A 21,339-nucleotide genomic window follows, 5' to 3' on the forward strand; every position below is an offset into this window, starting at 1 on the left:
GCACTTCTATTGGGGTTTTACTATGATAGTTGAACTATAACTACTGTTACATTGCATAGAAAAATTTGAAAAGACATTAACTGCCATCTACCATATCTAGCTCCACCAGAGTTACTTAATTTAGGTAGAAACTGATGGGCATTTTTTTCCTTTGGAATTTATCTACTACGTAAATCAATTCACAACAATAAAAATACAAATAATCATCAGCTCGAGAGAAAGACACAGACACACAAAAGTTCCAGTTTTCAAACCATTGTTTTAATCTGCTGAAAATGCATGGACCATAGTTTAGCATCAGGATACAAAATGTCACATTTTATAAGCTGTATCCCCCCCCCCCACTATAAAAGGAAACTTGTAATTTAGGTATTGGGCAGCGGGAACATACTGCATCCACTAACTACGATAAAGTTCACAATTTGATGAACTTGCTCAACATAAAATATATGTAAATAAAAATACCTGAATCTACCCAACAAAGATGTGTTTTAGGAACATGGAACGTGATGGAAACATGTTTCTAATTAAAAAAAAAACAAATAAATATTTAAATAAAGAATTCTAAAAGAAGAGCATCTCTCACTCTTTCTAATCAATTTCATTCCTGACTGACAATAAAAGTTGATTCCCTTAAAAAAGTCTAATAACAATGTGCAATTAATATCAGGAGATTGTGTATACAATACACATACATACACTTTTGCACCATTCCATTTGCAAAAGTAGTAGTGCAAATGTAATATTTTAAACACAGGTCACTTGTGTAAGTAATAAATACTTGTACTTCAGTCACTTTGTCAATATCACCACATGGTAATACTGCAGCTGCTCAGGTACAAATGCAAGTGACACAAAAAGATACAGATCTTGGTTTTATTTTTTCATGTATCTCTCCTTTTTCACAGCATTTCTTGGCTCCCTGATATAAGGAAACTCTATTTTGCAACATTCCAGTTGTTTAGCTATGCCAGGCAATATCCTACTAATCATGGGGTACAGGTTGAGCATTGCTGCTTTTTATAATGTCACATGCATAATGTCAACACTACTGTAGTTAAAAAATAAAATCAATGAAATGACTGTGAATGGGGAAAATTAGCAGATATAATCTTTCAGTGGGTTTCCCATATATTTGTATAGATATATTATTTTGGCCAAATTAAGCTTAAGCTCTTACATGTATCATGCACTCTTTTTACAACTAAAGGATGTTTCTATGATTTTTTTAAAAATACTAAAAAGAGCACACATATTAATGTGTACACAGAACATTCCTTCTTTTTCTAGATAGAGTGGGAACCACCATACTGGTATCTTACATAGAAGCATTCTTTTAGTTTTAAATATATCATCTTCAAGATAAGGTTATCCTGTTAAGGAACTATAATGAATGCCTCCACTGATACATGTACTTTTTATTCCTCGTATTTCATTCTATTTAAAACAAAAATACAAGGAAGGTTATATTTCCTCACTAAAATAGTAATCAATCCAAAGTAATACATAAAGTCATGTTACAAAAAGTGCAAATTGTGTTCTTAGTATATTTTAATAATCCATTACAGACTGTTAAGAGTGGACAGTCCTCACATTTGCAGACTACCTACTGAGTTGGATCTGCTACTGTTTGGGGCACTCTGATCAGGCTAGTTAAAGGTAGCATCATGCTGAACAGCACCTCCTATGTCCTGTACAATGCAGGAATGGTTGCTTTGGACTGAAAACTTTACTGCATAACCCTGCACAGTTATGCTACATCTTTACCACTCTCAAGTGTTTCTGCTGGTTAGAAACACCTCCCATAAGCACATCACTCAGTAGACTGGTTTACACATAAATCTAGTGAAGGACATGAGCCTTACTACATATCCTTCCACTCTATGACTCTGCAAAAGATAATAACAAGGCAGTGCTTACAAGATTTTTGGCCTTGTTTGTCCCTCTTGCTATAGCTTTACCAAAAAGCAACTTTTGCAGCTGTAGAGAGGTGACACTGGTTGTTCATCTTAACTCTTGCCCAATGAGAACTGCACTTCTGTACACTTGCATTACTTCTTCTTCTCCTGCCCCAAGTGAAAGGCAACTTTCGGCAACACGGGCCCGATAACATGCCATATCCCGTAGTTGAGTTACATCCTTCTTATCCCCCTCATCCAGCTGCAAAAGGTCTTCTGCTGAGAGGCTGTTTCGCATAAGGCGGGTCTTGCCCCGGGTTCGCTCCCGATACTTTCCAGGAAAATCCAGCAGTTCAAAAGATTCAGTGGATAGAATGCTTTCTTGACTAATAGAAGAGGATGCCCTATCCCGTGGGAGAAAGCCACCATGCATCTTTTCTTCATTTAAAGGGCAGTCTAAAGCATCAAAAGTTAGATGAGGAGCTGCCCAAGGAGAGGAAAACTTACCATTTCGTTTGAGAATGCCCTTTCTACCTCCATTAGGGGCAGGCTCATCATGTCTATCACTGTCAGTATTACATGTTGGAATCTCTGGAGGGGAAGGAGTCAGGGGGGATGGTGGCAGCTCAATGTTCTCTGCTCGAGTCAGATCCTCATTGTGCTCGGGAGAAGAGTAATAACCAGATTCCCTTTGTTGAGGCTTCTTCAAGATCCCCTTTTTGGGAGCTGGTGGTACAGAGGGAATTTTTTCTTGTGGTGTCTGTGTTACTGCTCCTTGGTTGATATTATTTTCCTTTTTGGAACGTTTGAGGGACCTCTGTCTAGTGATAGTTCCTCCTGGCAAATGCTGTCGCAAGAAACACCTCATCTTGGAATTATTGTCCCAAAGAGGACGAGAGGATCTGCGAAGCCAGCCTCCCACGATAGCAAGAGGGGATTCTGTGTCCTTGAAATGCTCTGGTTCAGTTAGTGGCTGTGTGTATCCCCAATTTACCCACCAGTGAGAGGCAACATCTGCAAGAGTAGCTCTGCGCTCTGGGTTTACCATAAGCAGCCAACGTATGAGTCCACAGGCATCTATATATAAAAAAAAAAAAAAGTGGTCTGTTTATGACAATGAAATCATTTAGACAGCTATCTTTATAGCCTAATGATAATGCACAGAATGTTATTTAATAGATGCCTTTTAGTGCAAGCAAGCAAACATACAAGATTTTCAACTCATGTAACAGCTGAAAAACCTTTTACAGATGTTTACAAGTTTCTTCTTTTTTTTTCTGTATTTAATAAAAAAAGATAATTACAGAGATTACATTACCAAATACTGTGAGAAGAATTTGGTGTGAAATTGTAATACCAAAAACTTACCAGAAGGGTGTGTAGGCTCCTTGTATGCTCCACTGCTGATCTGAGCTACCAGCTTCTTGTAGTCTTGCCCATCAAATGGCATGCAGCCATGAACCAAGATGTAGAGCAGAACACCCAGGGACCAGCTGTCCACCTGCAAAATAACATACTATAAGCCATGGTATCAAAAATCTTAGATTTCTGTATATAAAAGAGAACATTTTATAATAAGGCACATTCATACAGTTTTCAAATTGTAAGGGTAGTTTTTAACAAATCACACACACCTAAAATGATGTGGGAAGATTCTCTTTGTACATAAAAGAAAAAATACATTTCCCCTTATATGAATAGTGCTTTCTTGATGCATAAAATAAATAGGGTATTTACTATTTGTATGTGTGTCTGGAATTTACAGTCTTTTTATGGTTCGATAAGGGAGATGCTTTTGTATATAAGTTAAGATATGGCACCCCACCTATGTTTGTGCAATCTGAATAAAGGAAAAAGGATATGCCCTCCATCTGTGTACATAATGAACAGGTAGGCTACTCCTCGTGTCTGGTTTAAATCTACAAAATCGAAACTAAAGTAATGCGTTATTTTGGTAAATTTGTAAAACGTATTTTTAAACATTAATGTAAAAGTTGCTATCAGCTGAGCACTGAGAGATCTCACCTCAGGTCCAACGTACGGTCTGCCATTAACAATTTCAGGGGATGCATACAAAGGACTACCACAGTATGTCTGCAGGTAGCTTTCAGAGTTGTAAATATTGGACAAACCAAAGTCTGCAATCTAAAAAAAAAAAAAAAAGTGATTGTTAATATTCATTTTGATAAACTTTGAAAATGGGTAATAAAGCAAATATGTCCAGCATGTAAAAGGTTAAACCAAACTTGTAGACAGAACTGGCCACGGTGGGGGCAGGAACTACAGGATAATGTGTTAAAACCCATGTTAAACATTTTCTATCATTTCCCTCCCAGCTTTGTTTATTCGGAGACACTGGAACCATGCCAGCGTAAAATATTTAAATATCTCTCCAGGAAGAGGGTAAAGTCCACCAACGACAGAAAAACAGATGTCAAGTTGAAAGAGGACTAAGTTAGTGATATAATTTTAACATTAGTCCTGTTATAAAGGAAGTTCAACATTATATGAATGACTAATATAACCGTACAGTATAAAACAGTTGTAGTCAAGGACAGGGGGTACCTAGCAACCAGACTGTGATCTCATTGAAACAGGAAAATTAATAGCAAAAAACCTCAACAGACACCAAATTGTTTTCCCAGTTCAAGAATCATGTATTTTACAATTCAGGCGGATAGAAGGCAGAGTAAAAAGGAAGACTGGAAACCTAATTTTAAGTTGTTATTCTCCTTGTTCCAATAAATGATCAAAGTATTTGATTTATGAATTTCACACCAACCCCCAGCCTCCAAACTTCACTGTATGAAAATAAATTAGTCCTACTCCTTTTCAAAGCTAGAGAGGCTTCCAAACTACATGGGGAGGTTATTCAAGGAATGACAATTCTAAATCACTCCATCTATGGATCTGTACATCCGTATTGGTTTATCGCCTTGACAAGCTGGCAAGTGAAAGAGAAGGGCAGTCACAAAGACAGGCCCATGTAGCAAACCTAATGGTGATCTACACTTAGGGGCACATTTACAAAAGCACGAACACTCGATCGTTCATGTGAACGCTCCGAGCGTATTTTTGCCGATTTTTTCCGGCGTCCGCACGACTTTTTCGTACGGCGCACAACTTTTTCGTATGGCGCATTACTTTTTCGGACGTTTGCACGAAAAAATCGGAAAGGTTTTACTGCTGTTTACAATTGTTCGGTACGAAAATTTCGTGACTTTCGGATCGCCAATACGATATTATCGTGACTAATACGATTTTTTTCGTAAGTATTTTCGTGATACTTGCGATCTTATGAAATTTTCGTTTCCAATACGATTTTTTCCCATTCGTGATTCGGATTCGTGGATTAGTAAATGTGCCCCTTAGTAAAGGTTTAGCTCCATGTGTTTTAGAAATATGTATGAATGTACAATTTTAACCAGTAGAGAGCTTTATTTAATGTTGAACACAAGGTTACTCTGTCCCTTAAAGTTCTGTCAATATATAAACTTTCAAATACACAACTGCTGGTTTTGATATTTTACTTCTAGAAGCATCACCAGCAGTTTCTATGACCTTGGCTGCTATCTGCATTTGACTAACCAAAAGATAAAATGGGAATGTATGTAACAGGGAATTCCAAAGTTCTCTACATTTCAAACAATTTTAGTCGAAGTCTGTTTTCCAGCACCGTACATTTCTGTGTTTTTTCCTGTGTAACATCAATTAGCGCAGGTCTGATAAATCTAAAACTTCGCACAAGGCTGCTATGAACACAACCAAAGGAGGACTTGTGGATTCCCTTCACCGAAATTTCTACTTACCTTTACATTTTTATTCTCATCAAGAAGGATATTTTCCAGCTTCAGATCACGATGCACAATCCCATTCTGTATAGAAATAAGATAAAATAAAATTTATACAACATAAAAATACATCAAGAATCCATATTACAGAACTGAATATATAAAAGGTCCACGTCTGAAGTGTACACAGGGAGACATATTTATCAAAATTTGAATGTGAATTTTCAAGTTTCCTTTTACTTTAAAAGAACTCGGAAACCTGAATGTGAGCATTTAAAAGCTTGCTCAATAAAGAATGTGAAAAAAAACTTAGATGCAGAAAAACAGCATTCTACTCATCATTTATAATGAGTCTACCAAAAAAACACAAACAGACCAAGCTTACATTTTGTCTAGGACATCTCCCATTTACTTCTTCATAAACCTGCCAGCTTCTAGATGCTGAAGAACATTCAAGTTTTGAAAAATCAAATTCAAGCTTGCAAGTTTTAGCGCAAAAAAAAAAAAAAAGATCAATCTGTTGACCATGATTCACAATTTCTACATGGTTTTGGATTTCACAAGGGTTGGACCAAGGGGGTTTTATCTATCTTCCCCAATCTTAGGTCACCTCTGCTGCTAACATGAACTGGCAACTACCGCTCGGATTGGCAGGTACTTACTGCATGGCAGTACTGCACAGCCGACACAATCTGTCTAAAGAATCTCCTTGCTTCATGGTCGCTAAGTCGCTGCCTTTCACTGATATAGTCGTAGAGATCACCTTGACTGGCATATTCCATCACAATCACTATTTTACTGCTGTTCTCAAACACTGCAAAGGAATAGAGAGGCACAGGTCATTTTCAGATGTATAAAAAAAGCTGCAAGACAGGAGGAGAATTCAGAGCAGGGAAAGAGACCAAAGAGAAGATTAAGGGATAAAAAGAAAATGAGGGTGAGTTTAAAATAAGATAAGGTAAATATAGAATTATGCTCACACAATAACAAAGGCAACTCAGATAATAAACGGACACCCTGACATAGCATGATTTTGCATGCCCTGACTTTTGTCACAGTGGCCCTGATAAGCAAATGCTCTCTGTCCTTTCACTCAGCCTGGTACTGACAAGAAGAAAATAGAAACTAGCTCCTCAGTTTCACTTCATAAAAGTGGATTGCTTGTCCCTCTATAAAAAAATATAATCTCCTGTCATAAACCTGTATGCCGCCATTGTACAGTTCCAAGCTTGAGTTGCTAAGGAAGCCACTGGTGTCTAACTGAGGCAGATACTGAATGCTTTGCAACAGTAGATGGGGTTATTGTGCTCAGTCTCTCACCTTCGTATATAGAGATGATATGGGGGTGGCACAGGGAACTCATAATTTCTGTCTCCCTTCGGATGTGCAGCATATCCTGTTCATCTTTTATCCGATCCTTACGTATTGATTTGATGGCCACCTGCCACAAACAGTAGGAAGCATGTTATATTGAAGGCATAACACAAAAATAATACAGCTTCACCAAAATTGATCACACAGCAGAACTGAGCAATTTGACATGGTACTTTTCAAGATTAAATAGCTGCCTTTTTCAAAAATGCATAATTTCTAAATAATGACAATAAAGTGATATGGTTATTAAAATCTTGTCTATGAAAATTAAGTTGTATGCTCCATAAAAACTCCCACTAGTAATGTCCTATTACAGCTTATTCATATATAGTTCTGTGTTCTTGTACCTTGCCCTACTGGGCTTGATTTGTAAATCCTCTTACATTGCAGGACAAATATGAAAGCACAGTCATTTAGCCATTTATATATGATTCCATAATACATATGTCAAATTATATACATATCTAAAATCAAAATACAGATGCACACCAGGTCTTGAGACTAGGATCGAAAAGTTTTTTGATTTTGTGTACTACTGGCTTGGATAGCACCCAGGTTTAATGATTAGTTAGTTTTTTTGTTTGGTGTGCTTGAACCTTCAGACTTATATATATATATATATATATATATACAACCAGCACAAGTCCTAATAGATGTATTGCTCATGTGGGTTATTATTATTAACATGGTTATATAAAGCCTCAACGTATTCTGCAGTGCTGCACAATAAAGGGGTTAATACATTGAATATACAGAATTACTTACAAAGCAACCAATAACTGATACAAGAGGTGAAGAGAGACCAAAAAAGATTTCTCTAATTTGTGCTTCTTTTATACACTACTTGTTAAAAGTAAAACATCAGAACAAATGTCTGGGGAGTCTGAAATGTGTTGTCTAGCATTAAACATGCAGCCTGTTTGTTTCTTTTTCAGCAAAACAGATACTGATCATTCAAACAAATCTATGAAGCAGAATCTGACTGGAAATTCCTTAGAGTCTTTTTTACTTGATTGGGGGTTGTTTCGGTAAATGGGGCTTTCTAAAATCTTTTGTGTGCTATTGTGTGAGAGAACCTTGCAGACCAGTGTGGTATGAAAGTCCCTAAATTCCTGATTGGGGTAAAACAAAGCAATGTTAGGAGTTTGCTATCAAATACAAATTCAGGGCTAGAAATGCAGAAATAACTAAAATCCATAAAGTGGGAAAACAGGGTAATAAAGTTTCATGCCAAAAAAAGGGATTTCTACCCTCTCTCAAGAGAGTGTAACCCCAATGATGTCACGGAACATGAGGCATGTGTCTGTGAGCAAGACCAACAGTTGGTGTTGTTGTTACAGGTGGGTTGGAGGGAGGGCGAGTTTGTTCTAAAGGAACACAAACACCACCACCAAAAGGAATGAGCTTGTACACATTTCTAATCAGAGGTCACACAGCAATTTTTTTTTTACTCCGTTTTTGACATTTACATTCCATGGAAAAACTGGTGCCGAATGCTAAACATTAATTTACACACTACTTAAACGAAAGCACACACCTATGTTTACTCTTTCATGAATATTTCCTACTTTTACATTTTTCCTGTAAGCAACAGTGACAACAAATACTGTAATGCAAACAAAAAGGACTTAAAATATAGAAAACACAAATGTTTATAAGAACAATGTTTCGGTCCTCCTTGGAACCCCTTGTCTTGATAAAGGTCCCAGGGGGAACCAAAACCTTGGCTTAATAAACATTTTTCTTTTGAATTCTCTGGAGGTCACCATTTCTTTATGGATATGTATATATATACACACACACACACAGAGTTAATGAGTTGGGCAGCTTTCATGTCTAGAACACTATACAGGTATGGGACCTGTTATCCAGAATGCTCTGGACCTGGGGCTTTCCGGATAAGGGATCTTTCCGTAATTTGGATCTCCATAAGTTAAATCTGATAAAAATCTTTTAAATATTGAATAAACCCAACAGCATTGTTTTGCCTCCAATAAGGATTGATTATATCTTAGTTGGGATCAAGGTACTGGTTTATTATTAGGGCTCTGGCACACAGGGAGATTAGTCGCCCGCGAACAGGGAGATTTGTCGCGGGTGACTAATCTCCCCGAAACACCATCCCACTGGCGAAAATGTAAATCACTAGTGGGATGGCATACTCGGCAGTGCGATTTCAGTGAAATCGCGGAAGTTGCCTCGAGAGGAAACTTCCACGATTTCAGTGAAATCGCGCTGTCATATATGCCATCCCACCGGCGATTTACATTTTCGCCGGTGGGATGGGTTTTCTGGGAGATTAGTCGCCTGTGAACAGGGAGATTTGTCGCGGGCGACTAATCTCAGTGTGTGCCATAGCGCTTACAGAGAAAAGGTAAATCATTTTTTAAAATTAGAATTATTTGCTTATAATATGGGAGATGGCCCTACCTTTTATTTTTGTTTTATTATACAAATGTTTCATGTCAATATATGTCAGTAAATATATTAATATAAAATATAAATGGTTTATATTTTCATTAGTCACAGAATGGCGCTATAAACAAATGCTTGCACCAACAATTACGCAGGTAGAGAATACAAAGTCATTATTGAACTAAGGCCAAACATTCCAGCGTTGCTATTTGTACTGTACCTTTGTGGTGTAGCTGTAAGACAAGGCAATACGTGCTGTATCTTTCTTTCCAATTTTTTTAAGATGGTTTCTGTTTGGCATGCTAATAAAAACTAAGCTCGAGCTCATTGCTTCCATGGGTTGTTTATAGCTTGTGTATTAAAAAGTAAGGATTTACCATATTATGTTGTTTAAACTTCTTTTTAAAGTGAGCTTGAATAGCTTTTTTTCCCCAGTCATTATTAAAGACCAGTGAAGTCTGACTTTTGTGCAGACAGAGAATTGTAACCCACTTCCCCCACGCCAGCATATGTCGTCAGCCACTAACCAAGCTCCAATTGGTCCATGGAAACAGTGAAGTCATCTGCTATTCTTTAAAAATCCAGTTCTAATCAAAACAAAAAAAGCACCCCAGGAAAACATGAATGGTGATAACTCTGCTGCTATTTTTAACACTCCCGGTCCACCCACTCTATGCAAATTGCTGGAGCTGGCCTAATCCCAGCGGGACAGGAATGTGTCACTATTTACATGCAACACACAAGCAGAGCAGAAATTTTCCATAAAACTAATGAGGCATAAAGATGTTATACCATAAGCAATATTTTTTTTGAAATACAAGAATTTCTTCTCTACCTTTAGGTACATAATAAATTGAATAAAAGCCAAAGCACGAAACATTAACTTTTTGCTATGTCATTAAAAAATAACCCACAAATCCCTTTAAAGCCATACATGATATAAGTGAAGCACATAAGTACTAGATATTGCCTCAAACACACTGAAAATTATTTCTCGTACCTAAGATGAGAGAAAGCTTTGATAGTTACACTACTATGAGTTAGAGGGGACACATTGCATAAATAATCTAAGTTCAACTGTTTAACTGTGAGCCATTTTCCCATCCTCCCTCCTACAGGAACAGGGCAACAGGACAATAAGTCTTAAGTGAGACAGGGTGTGAATCTCTCCCCATGTGTCAGCGAGTGCATTCGGAGCACAGAGCGTGTGATCGTAGACCAGGACACAGACTGGAATGTGCTTTATAAAAGAAAGCCAAAGCTTTTATCTAGAGATTACCAACTGGTGCAAATGCATGCTGGATGACTGGGTATTGTGGGTAACCGTGCAACAGGCAGGCAGATGCTAAAAGGAATTCCAACCCTGGAAGACAATCAGCAAGCAGGGTAAATAGATCTGTTAGGACTAATCTGTCCTTTGCATTATGATTGTAGAGTGTTACCTAGAAGATTCAAGAAAGTAATCTTCTGTTATTATTATATGATATACAGTATCATACACTTGCAGCCATAGTTATGTATTCTACGCAAATTAACACAGACTTAATGATAAACCTTGTTTTGCATTAACCTGCTTCTTTTTTGCAGTCAGTATTGCAGTTTTATCATGCAAAGAGAAATGCATACATTGATATGGGAAAAAGCAGTATCTATGTGGTATGAAGTGTATGTTGTTGGTGGGTGCTCGGAGCTGATAAATCAGAAATGTAATTATGGAATATAAAACAAATTATATATATATATATATATATATATAATAAAAGGCCTACTACATGGCCATGGCTGATCACATACGAGCTGTTATCAGTATTGCCTATTGTAGAGGGTTCAGGATGCGGTTTCCTTTAGTTATTAATTAAATTCAGTAATGTTATCAACTGGCACGGTCTGTCTTATATGACTACAGTAACCCTGACTAATCCGGCTCTGAGTTACATTAATATGCTGCCTTGTCTGAATTACTCCAATACACATATCATTGGTTGCAAGCAATAGGTGCATTCAGAATAAGACATAAATTGCTACCTACTGATGCAATTACCAGTTTTTCGTTCAGTATGCAAATGACACCTTTTGTATTTGCAGGATTTGTTATATCTCTGTATTGCTCAACTACACTCACGCCAACAGTTGTTCAAGGAAGTTTTACATTTATAAGAAGGAAACAAAAACAAAAAGCAACTGCCAAGACGTCTCAAGGGCAGGGAGCGAGAGTAGTGCCAAGGAACACAGGCTAGCCACTATAATACAGATGATACAGCTCAAACTGAACAAAAACAACTTTAGCTAAGGATAGTGGGGGTTGTAGTATACAGCTGTTGCAGTGCTGCAAGTTTAACATTTGTGATTTAAAAAGATAGCAAACTTACAGTTAAGGTAAGTACACAAGCAAGACCAATTTTCCTGCATTAGTGTTGATGCTCACTCCCAAAGGCACATTCCTGGGGGCAAACTGAAAACAGCCAACACTCGCATTGCCATCTCACAAAGCATACAATTCCTCTGCAAGGGCAGCTAACCTTAATTTGCAGCACAGATACACATCTAAAGCAGATGACAATTCATAAAATAATCATTTATGGGTTTACTTGGAAGGGTTGAACTTGACGGACTCTGGTCTTTTTTCAGCCCCATGTAACTATTTAAAATAATAAGTCATTTACAGGAGCTATGTAGCCTACGGTAGCACAGATTTAACCACAGGTGACAAATTTTACTGTGCCAGTGCCCTTAGTAAGCTGTGAAAGTAATTTGTTACCCGTCTATGGCACCAATAGCAACCAATCAGTAACTAGCTTAGAACAGGCTTCTGTAAGTTATAAAATAATAGCAAAGATCAGATTGGTGCACCTATATTTGTAAATAAGCCCCAGTGTGTTGAGGTTTGGTGGTATTTCTGTATGTAATATTCAGGTTCTGTTGTGCTTTTTAAAAATATACTTAAAAATGTTTGCAGGCCCATCAGAATTTGGTGTTTAGGCTCTAACACACAGGCATTTTTTTTGGACAAAATAAAGCATTCTGAGAATATAAAAATGCATATACTGTATATGCATTTTTTAAACCCAACCAATTTCATTTTGGCAGTTTCAAACATAACTCTCTATTCTTTTGAACATGCATCATGCACAAAAAAATGCAGCCTCGACTGCAATAAAACGCAGTTCTGCCGAATAAAATAAAATTGGCTGATACATTTTGCTGCACTCAAATGCATGTCAAATGCTTGGAAAAAAAAATACCCGATTATAAAAGCCCTTAGGTTAAATGCACATGAAGCTAATTCTCGGCTTTTTTGCACCCAGAGTCACTGTGTTGGCCTGGGTCTGCACCCAGGCAAATGCAGCAACTCTGGGTGCAGACACAGAAGAGCACTGTTACAATCGGAGGTGCTGTTTCTTAGCCTGTAGTCGTAGTCCTAAGAAATAAAGGTAGATTTGCTTTGCCAGTGGACCAGGAGTAAATTGACAAAAGGTTACAGACTGATGTGATAATGTATAATCACTGTACAGTTCTGCAGAACATGTTGGTGCTATAGAAATAAAAGTTGTGGTGAGCCGGTGCCTGCTTGTTACCATGTGACCAACCCTGAGACTGTTTAAACAGCAGAAAAACTAAGCCAGCTTTAGGTAGCCAAAGCCATACAAACAGCTCCTGTTACATTATTCATTGTCATTTACCTGTAAGAAAAGGAATAGAAGCATAAGCAAAGCAGCCTTTGTCTGACACCTGTGTGCAAACAGCCGTATCCTGTCAAGAGAGGGGAGGAACATACAGAGCAGCTGTGACCCCTAATACCCAAAAACATGTCTAAACTACAGATGAATTCCAAGCAGGTACTGTAGTTGAAACATTCCTGTCTTGATCCTTTCCATTATTTTCAAACGGCTGAGCAAAACGTTACCACTCACAAGACCCCCACCAAAACAATAGCAACCTGGATTTAACAAACAATAGACAGACAGAGGTTTTCTTTTTATTACTGACTGAATGCAAATTCATTAGGGCAATGACACACAAGGTGCTTTGTCAAACTGCTCCACAGGTCACAGAGATAACTATTCATTATTTGGCGGTTTTGGTTAAAAATTATTCTATACACACCAGGCCTTAGCCAGCCATTTGCTGGTAACCTTTTGCTATCTGATTGGCCTGAACTGTCATTTAGCATTTTGATCAAGCAGTTGGCCTACACTAATTTCCACATGTTTATGTAGGAAGTCACTGGCCAACAGTATATAGTGCCTGACTCTCACTCAGATAATGCTATCACATGCATTAATTATATAACACATTGGAACACGGTTCCTGTGGCCACATAGTAAATATCTGAGGGCTGCTGGGTCAGACACAGCAGAACTCCTGTTGCCTCATGATTAAATATTTAATACATAACAGTAAGTACTTCAATAGTAATGCCTATGCTGGGACTCCCATTTACCAATCCACTGAAAGCAGTATTAATCACCTACATTCCCAGCCCCTCAGAGATATCAAAGCGCACAGCATAAATGCATATAAATACTGCCTCCATTCTGCCTCTTGCTGAGCTACAACTTTTAGGTGGGCGAATAGAGGACCTCAAAATCCATACAAAGCAGAATAAATGACATTGCATGCAGCCCAACTACACATTACAAGTAGATGGCCCCAATTAAATTGTGCTATAAAAAAATCTAAATGGCCCACCTGTGCTCCTAGGCTATTGTTGGACTACCAGTCAGATACAGAAGCCACAGGTAGCCATGCCCAATTACTGCACAGTTATGCACCCAAAACATGACACTCCATGCCGTTCTCTGGTTTAAACCCCCTCGCTGCCCCCACTCAGTGCCCAACTCACCTCTCTGCCCTGACTATCCCGGGCCCGTTTCACTCGTCCGTAAGTTCCCTTGCCCAGTGTCTCCAGGAACTCATAGCGGTGCTTTAGATTGTGCTTGTGCAGGTGTCTCTTTACTGCCTGGCGGCGCAGCCCTGCTTCTCTGTGCTCCATGAGTATCAGCAAGCTCTGCCCTGTGTATCCCACCTCTTGCTCCTCTCGCTCTCTGAGAAAATTCTGCCAACTGTAGAACATAGTCTCAATCTTCCTACCTCACACCCCTTTCCAGTAATTGGCTGCTTCACGCGTCTGCTTTCGTGAAACCTCCAGTGATTGGCACTAAGACCCGCCTCTTACGGGAAGAGCCGACAGGTGAGAGAAAAGTAGGGGAAGTTCCCAGATCTCACTCGGTGATACAGACAGGGAATATGTCTGGCCTGTGTAGGTGTTCAGGGGAGGAGGGGAAATTGCATAAACCCCTCTAGAGGTTCTCTACTTAAGCAGGGCCAAAGCAATTTTTAAAAAAAATCGAAATGATTGCAGCAATTATTGCTTATATTGCGGGGTGTTTATTTAGCCTGCAGCACGGTGCGTGGTTCTTTTAATCCTCAGAAACCTTAGCTATATCCTGGTCATGCAATGCCCTGTGCGTTTGTTTTACAAATGAGTTCTGCTATAGTGTTGGATAGGGAGACGAGAACAGACCAAGGGGCACATTTATTAAGTACGATTGAGTCCGAATACAAAAAATTCGTATTGTGCGTATTTTATGTGACTTTTTTGTACTTTGCGACAAAACTTGGGCAACAAAATTGTTTTGTCTTGCAGAGTACAAAAGTTTGGGATTCATTCAAGCTTCGGTATGGTGACTTTCCTTGGGCCAGGTTGGAGCTGCAGAGTGCCATTGAGCCCTATGGGAGACTTTCCTTGGGCCGGGTTGGAGCTGCAGAGTGCCATTGAGCCCTATGGGAGACTTTCCTTGGGCCAGGTTGGAGCTGCAGAGTGCCATTGAGCCCTATGGGAGACTTTCCTTGGGCCGGGTTGGAGCTGCAGAGTGCCATTGAGCCCTATGGGAGACTTTCCTTGGGCCGGGTTGGAGCTGCAGAGTGCCATTGAGCCCTATGGGAGACTTTCCTTGGGCCGGGTTGGAGCTGCAGAGTGCCATTGAGCCCTATGGGAGACTTTCCTTGGGCCGGGTTGGAGCTGCAGAGTGCCATTGAGCCCTATGGGAGACTTTCCTTGGGCCAGGTTGGAGCTGCAGAGTGCCATTGAGCCCTATGGGAGACTTTCCTTGGGCCAGGTTGGAGCTGCAGAGTGCCATTGAGCCCTATGGGAGACTTTCCTTGGGCCAGGTTGGAGCTGCAGGGTGCCATTGAGCCCTATGGGAGACTTTTCCTGGGCCGGGTTGGAGCTGCAGAGTGCCATTGAGTCCTATGGGAGACTTTCTTTGGGTCGGGTTGGAGCTGCAGAGTGCCATTGAGCCCTATGGGAGACTTTCCTTGGGCCAGGTTGGAGCTGCAGAGTGCCATTGAGCCCTATGGGAGGCTTTCCTTGCGCCAGGTTGGAGCTGCAGAGTGCCATTGAGCCCTATGGGAGGCTTTCCTTGCGCCAGGTTGGAGCTGCAGAGTGCCATTGAGTCCTATGGGAGGCTTCCAAAATCATGCACAGAAGGATCAAAGTCAGAAAGGTTTTCCCGCCGTTTACAATCATTCAGTACGAAAATTTTGTGACTTTCGGATCGCCAATACAATATTATCGTGACTATTCCGATTTTTCCGTAAGCATCATCAGAAATTATCGTATCTAATCCGAATTTTTCCCATTTCGGGATTTGAACTTGTACTTTGTTGAATGTGCCCCCAAATCTCAGTCTGAGCTATCCTGTATGTATTCTGCGAGAATAGATTCCTAACCTATGGGTCGGGACCCAATCTAACCCTGTTATTGAACTGGGGCCCCCATAACAGGACTGTGGTATATGGCTGGAGTGTTTCCTCCCAAACCAAAATTATATATGAACAACAAATTTATTGAAACTGTGGGCTGTTTGCTGGATTTTGTCAATAAATGAATTTCCTACAAATGATGTGTCAGACTTGGCAATATATAAACCCCTAGTTATTGTAAATAGGCATAGTATACAAAAACAAGGTTGCTTTTGGTTGATGACTTTGTCCCCACAGACAGTTTCCTGCAGACGCCCATATGGGCCTTGGGATATGTCATTCAGGAAATGGATTTCAATGTATTGTCTGGGTGTCTGCATAGATTAGTACTCAGACACTACCAAGCATTGTTCATTGTTTCTGTTAATGCCAATATATGTTTTTGAAGCTAAATTACAAATTATGTAGTAGTGAGCACAGAAAAAACTAGACATGTGCTGTTTTAACATGGGAAGCAATTTGAGCTTTTGATAGGTAACCAATAATTTCTTATCCAGATCACCTGTACCTGACAGTGATGTAACAGCCGTACATGGGATATCATGACCGTGAAAGGGAAAGGGAACGGGGGGGTGTCTGAAAGGGGTCTGCTGTATGTTTCACCCTCCTCAGGAGTGGGGGAAACAATGAAGGAATGTGCACACTTGAGTTAGCAAGCCCCCCAAAGAATTTTTTTGCAAGGGGGTCTGGATCTGCTTAGTTAGCCACTGACACCTGCTATTGCATAAAAATAAATACGTAAATAAATTGTGTGACTCAAGGCCAGTTGCCATTACTGTAATTGCCAATACTATTATAGTTTTTGTAGCATTGTCTAATAGCTAGAACTGCCACATTTTATCGAAAAAGTACTGGTCCTCCTAAATCTGTTTTCCCTCTTTATAACATGACTCCCAGCCTAGATTTGTGAAAAGGCCACAAAGGCCCAAGGCTAGGGCCTTTCAGTTTGCGCCAGTACTCTATGACAGCCTGAAGCAAACAAGCAAGTGGGTGGGTGGTACAGTTATAAGGGGCCATCTAGGGTGGGGGAACTACCGTACAGTAGACCCCACGATTCAGACCAGTTTGTACCTTGGACCCCCGCCACAGCAGTTACTAGTGATGAGTAATTCTGTTCTATTTCACTTTGCTGAACATTTACAAAACTGTTACACATCTGCCATCTGTTAAGAAGAAGGACCAGTGAACATCCAGTCTGGCCTAGAAGTGGGAGGAGTGGATGTGTGATGGATGCAGACTAGTTGGACCTTGGGGCGCAACAAGGGCCACGAGGCACCTCTGGCCCTGACTGGCAAATGCCTACCAGTGCATATGTAACAAGGAAAGGGTAGGGGACTTTTAACTTAAGGATGGTATTGGTATGGCTATATACTTTATATATATATATATACTATATATATATATAGTATACAGGGAGGAGCACACCCTATAAAAGTCCAAAGGCCCTTGGTTTTGTCCCTGAGGAAGAGCACAGATTGTGCTCGAAACGTTGGAATTTTTTCAATAAAACCACTTTTTCTTTTGTATCAAGTCCCTATGTGTGCAGCACTCTTTCTATTATATATATATATATATATATATATATATATATATATATATATATATATATATACAGGTATAGGACCCGTTATCCAGAATGCTCGGGACCAAGGGTATTCCGGATAAGGGGTCTTTCCGTAATTTGGATCTCCATACCTTAAGTCTACTAAAAAATCAATTAAACATTATTTAAACCCAATAGGATTATTTTGCATCCAATGAGGATTATTTATATCTTAGTTGTGAACAATTACAAGGTACTGTTTTATTATAACAGAGATAAAGGAAATCAGTTTTAAAATTCTCAATTATTTGATTATAATGGAGTCTATGGGAGACAAGCTTTCCGTAATTCGGAGCTTTCTGGATAACGGGTTTCCGGATAAGGGATCCCATACCTGTATATAATTTACCCTGTCTTTCATTGTATCTCTTGGAATTTCTAGGAAAAAAAGGAAAAAGAAGAAAAACTTCTATTTCTAAAAGCAGCTCACAATGACCTATAAAATAAAGCATTTGCATCTTAAGGCAAGCGTGAATGCTCTTTTAGATTTTCCAACTCAACAACAGTACTAAAATAAACTGTAATTCCCACGGGGCAGTGACCTCTTCTTGCGGTGTTAGTTCACATAATAAACTTAGCTCCTTTATCATTCTATTTCTAGTTGTTAAGAGTTGAATTTGCTTTGTATAAAAGTAAATATGAATGCATTTAGAACTATTTTTGCTCAGTTTGCAGAACTGCATACAAACATTTTTTACACTTTGAAAATATTTAAAAGAAAGCTTTGGTTAAAATTCAGATAATACAGTTATACAAACTTGTATAAATGTTTGGAAGCTGAAGAATAATTTAAATTTCAGCTGATGTTCAAACTCCTTCCTTTTAAATACAGGTATGGGATCCCTTATCCGGAAACCTGTTATCCAGAAAGCTCCGAATTATGGAAAGCCCATCTCCCATAGACTCCATTTTAATCAAATAATTCAGAATTTTAAAACTGATTTCCTTTTTCTTTGTAGTAATAAAACAGTACCTTGTAATTGACCCCAACTAAGATATATATAATCCTTATTGGATGCAAAACAACCCTATTGGGTTTATTTAATGTTTTATTGATTTTTTAGTAGACTTAAGGTATGGAGATCCAAATTACGGAAAGGCCCCTTATCCGGAATACCCTTGGTCCCGTGCATTCTGGATAATGGATCCTATACCTGTATTTTATTGCAATATTTTATTTCTCCATGTTCATGCCATGCACTTTATGTACATTTTTAAGAAGCAGCAAAATATGTTAATGGAAGAACAACAGTCACTTTAGTTCTCAGTGAGTGTGGAACCTTTTTCGAAGCCAACCAGAAAACATTTTATAGACAATTCATAGTCACAACGGATATTTTATTGTTCATTTAGAAAAGGCAAGAGGACGAGAAGACAAGTCATAAGCAATTTATATTCAAAAAAGATACTTTAGGGCTTATTTAAAAAAGAAAGAACTAGAATGGAGGCATTGATGACAAAGGCCTTGAACCTTCTTTGTTGAATTGTACAACTGTGCATGTATGCTAGGGAACCCTGGACCTACCACCAACCTGGATCTGGAGTTGATGGTTCCCCAACAACCTGGGTCGAATTAAATTCTCCTATGGCATGAATACTTGAATATAAAGATTTATGAATAGTACAAAATAAACTTTCACATACTTTGGAGCACTATGTACCTAAGCTATTGTACCATGCAGGTTCTTCCTTTACAAAGAGGATGAGAATGAAAAGGGGGTGGTGGAAACACCTTTCTACTCTGTAAATGTAATCTTATGAAACCCTCTTTTTTAAAACATAATAAAGGGTATACAATGACATTTACAAAACCCTTTCACCTAGTTTCCAGTTTAAGCTGAGTACAGACATTTGTTAACTGTTGAAGGCAAGAGTTGATTATTCAGTCACTGAATGGGTTAAAACATGGCAGTGAACAGTAAGTATTGTTGCATACACCTGACATGAAGACACAAAGCAATCTTTATTGCAGCAATGTCTATTGCCCTGAAATTAACCATCTGTATATTACCCTCTTATATAGCTCTGGGATATAGTCTTGTAATTACAGTCTGGAAAACATTGCCCTGTTATATAATGCCTGCATATTAACCTGTAATTACAAGTTTTATGGTCCTGCAGTTCTTCTTTATCTCTCTTATAATTTTTTTGCATGACATTTCTAATTTACATCTATATATAGCCAATGGGAACAAGGACCTAGGTGGCATGACTAGTTTTAACACACCAAAATATGGTCATGGATAGAAAATATACACAAAAGTTATAAAAAGGTATGATTTAAACAAAGATTCACATGGTGAGTCTTAAACAAAGTATAAATTAAATAACATGACCATGTGTATGTTGGAATTAGAGATGCACTGAATCCTGGATTAGGGTCGGGATTCGGGCAAGAGTCTGCCTTTTTCAGCAGGATTTGGATTGGCTGAATCCACTTTGCTGTGCGCACGGTTCTTTTTAACCCTTCCTTATCCTATGCAAATTAGGATTCAGTTCGGTATCCGGTCAAATTTTCACAAAAGATTTGGTGTTCGGTTGAATCCCAAAACAGTGGATTCAGTACATCCCTAGTTGCAATATTGAATTCTCAGATAGTAGAACACATCTGCACCACACTTCTGCATTTGAATATTTCCATATATATCTTAACACAAATATATGTGATAACTGGTGCAAAAATAGAATCAGAGAAGCAAATTATTTGCAGTCCATATTGCTCTCTGAAGACATTTAAAACTATGAAATATCTACATATTATTATTTACATAGCACTATCGGTTCCTGCAGTACAGGTACTTGAACTTTTTCTCATAATAATCATTAACATGCTTAAAACTGTAAACTTTATCAGCCAGGACCACCGTTGAAAGCACTCTTTACTACAAAGCATTTTCAGACCCTAGTTGAAAGGATTTTGTTGCCTGCCAGGAGTCTCCTATATATTGTAACAGAATGAATTCCTATGGCTGCCCCCCTACCCGAGGTGAATTCAGGTCTCATCAGAAGGACCTGCTAAGGAATTTGTTAATGTCACGGGTCACAGGCCACAGGAATGTTCCTTGTATATAAATCTATTGTATCCTGCAGCAGGCAAGACAAGAGGTGCAGTTTCAGTTTGTAAATTCACATACTCTTGCTGTGACTGCTTCACACTTCCAGAAGCAACACCTGTTCTGTCCATACACCATTAGACTTCAAGGCTTTCTGGGGCTGCATCTGTGGCTTAAATCACAGTTGTCAGCAACTTCACAGAAGTGTTTACACCTAATAATGGCTTTTCAATAAAAATATGTTATTTTCTGTAAATTTTTAAGTCTCATATTTTATTTACATGGGTGACTTGTTACCTGATGAGTCACGCTACCACGGAAACAGCAAAATGTCAAGACTGAAGGTCCTGGTTGGTGCTAGATGTAGAAATATTATTGTTCTTATTTTATCCAGTACTGACTTTTTCTGCAGCACTTAAAACAGATTTTACATATTTGAC

At 38.8% G+C, this 21,339-nt stretch overlaps 1 protein-coding gene across 1 annotated transcript; it reads right to left on the reverse strand.

Annotated features, from left to right (window-relative positions):
• Nucleotides 1-239: 239 nt before the first annotated feature.
• On the reverse strand, nt 240-14,514 carry nuak2 (NUAK family, SNF1-like kinase, 2). The gene is given in 7 exon segments (NM_001128027.1): nt 240-2,975; nt 3,267-3,399; nt 3,924-4,043; nt 5,708-5,773; nt 6,352-6,503; nt 7,010-7,130; nt 14,322-14,514. Coding segments are annotated over 7 exon segments (1,713 nt in total). The 5' UTR covers nt 14,472-14,514; the 3' UTR covers nt 240-2,004.
• Nucleotides 14,515-21,339: the final 6,825 nt, after the last annotated feature.

This window comes from Xenopus tropicalis, chromosome 2 (assembly GCF_000004195.4).
Source record: "Xenopus tropicalis strain Nigerian chromosome 2, UCB_Xtro_10.0, whole genome shotgun sequence".
Lineage (NCBI taxonomy): Eukaryota > Metazoa > Chordata > Amphibia > Anura > Pipidae > Xenopus > Xenopus tropicalis.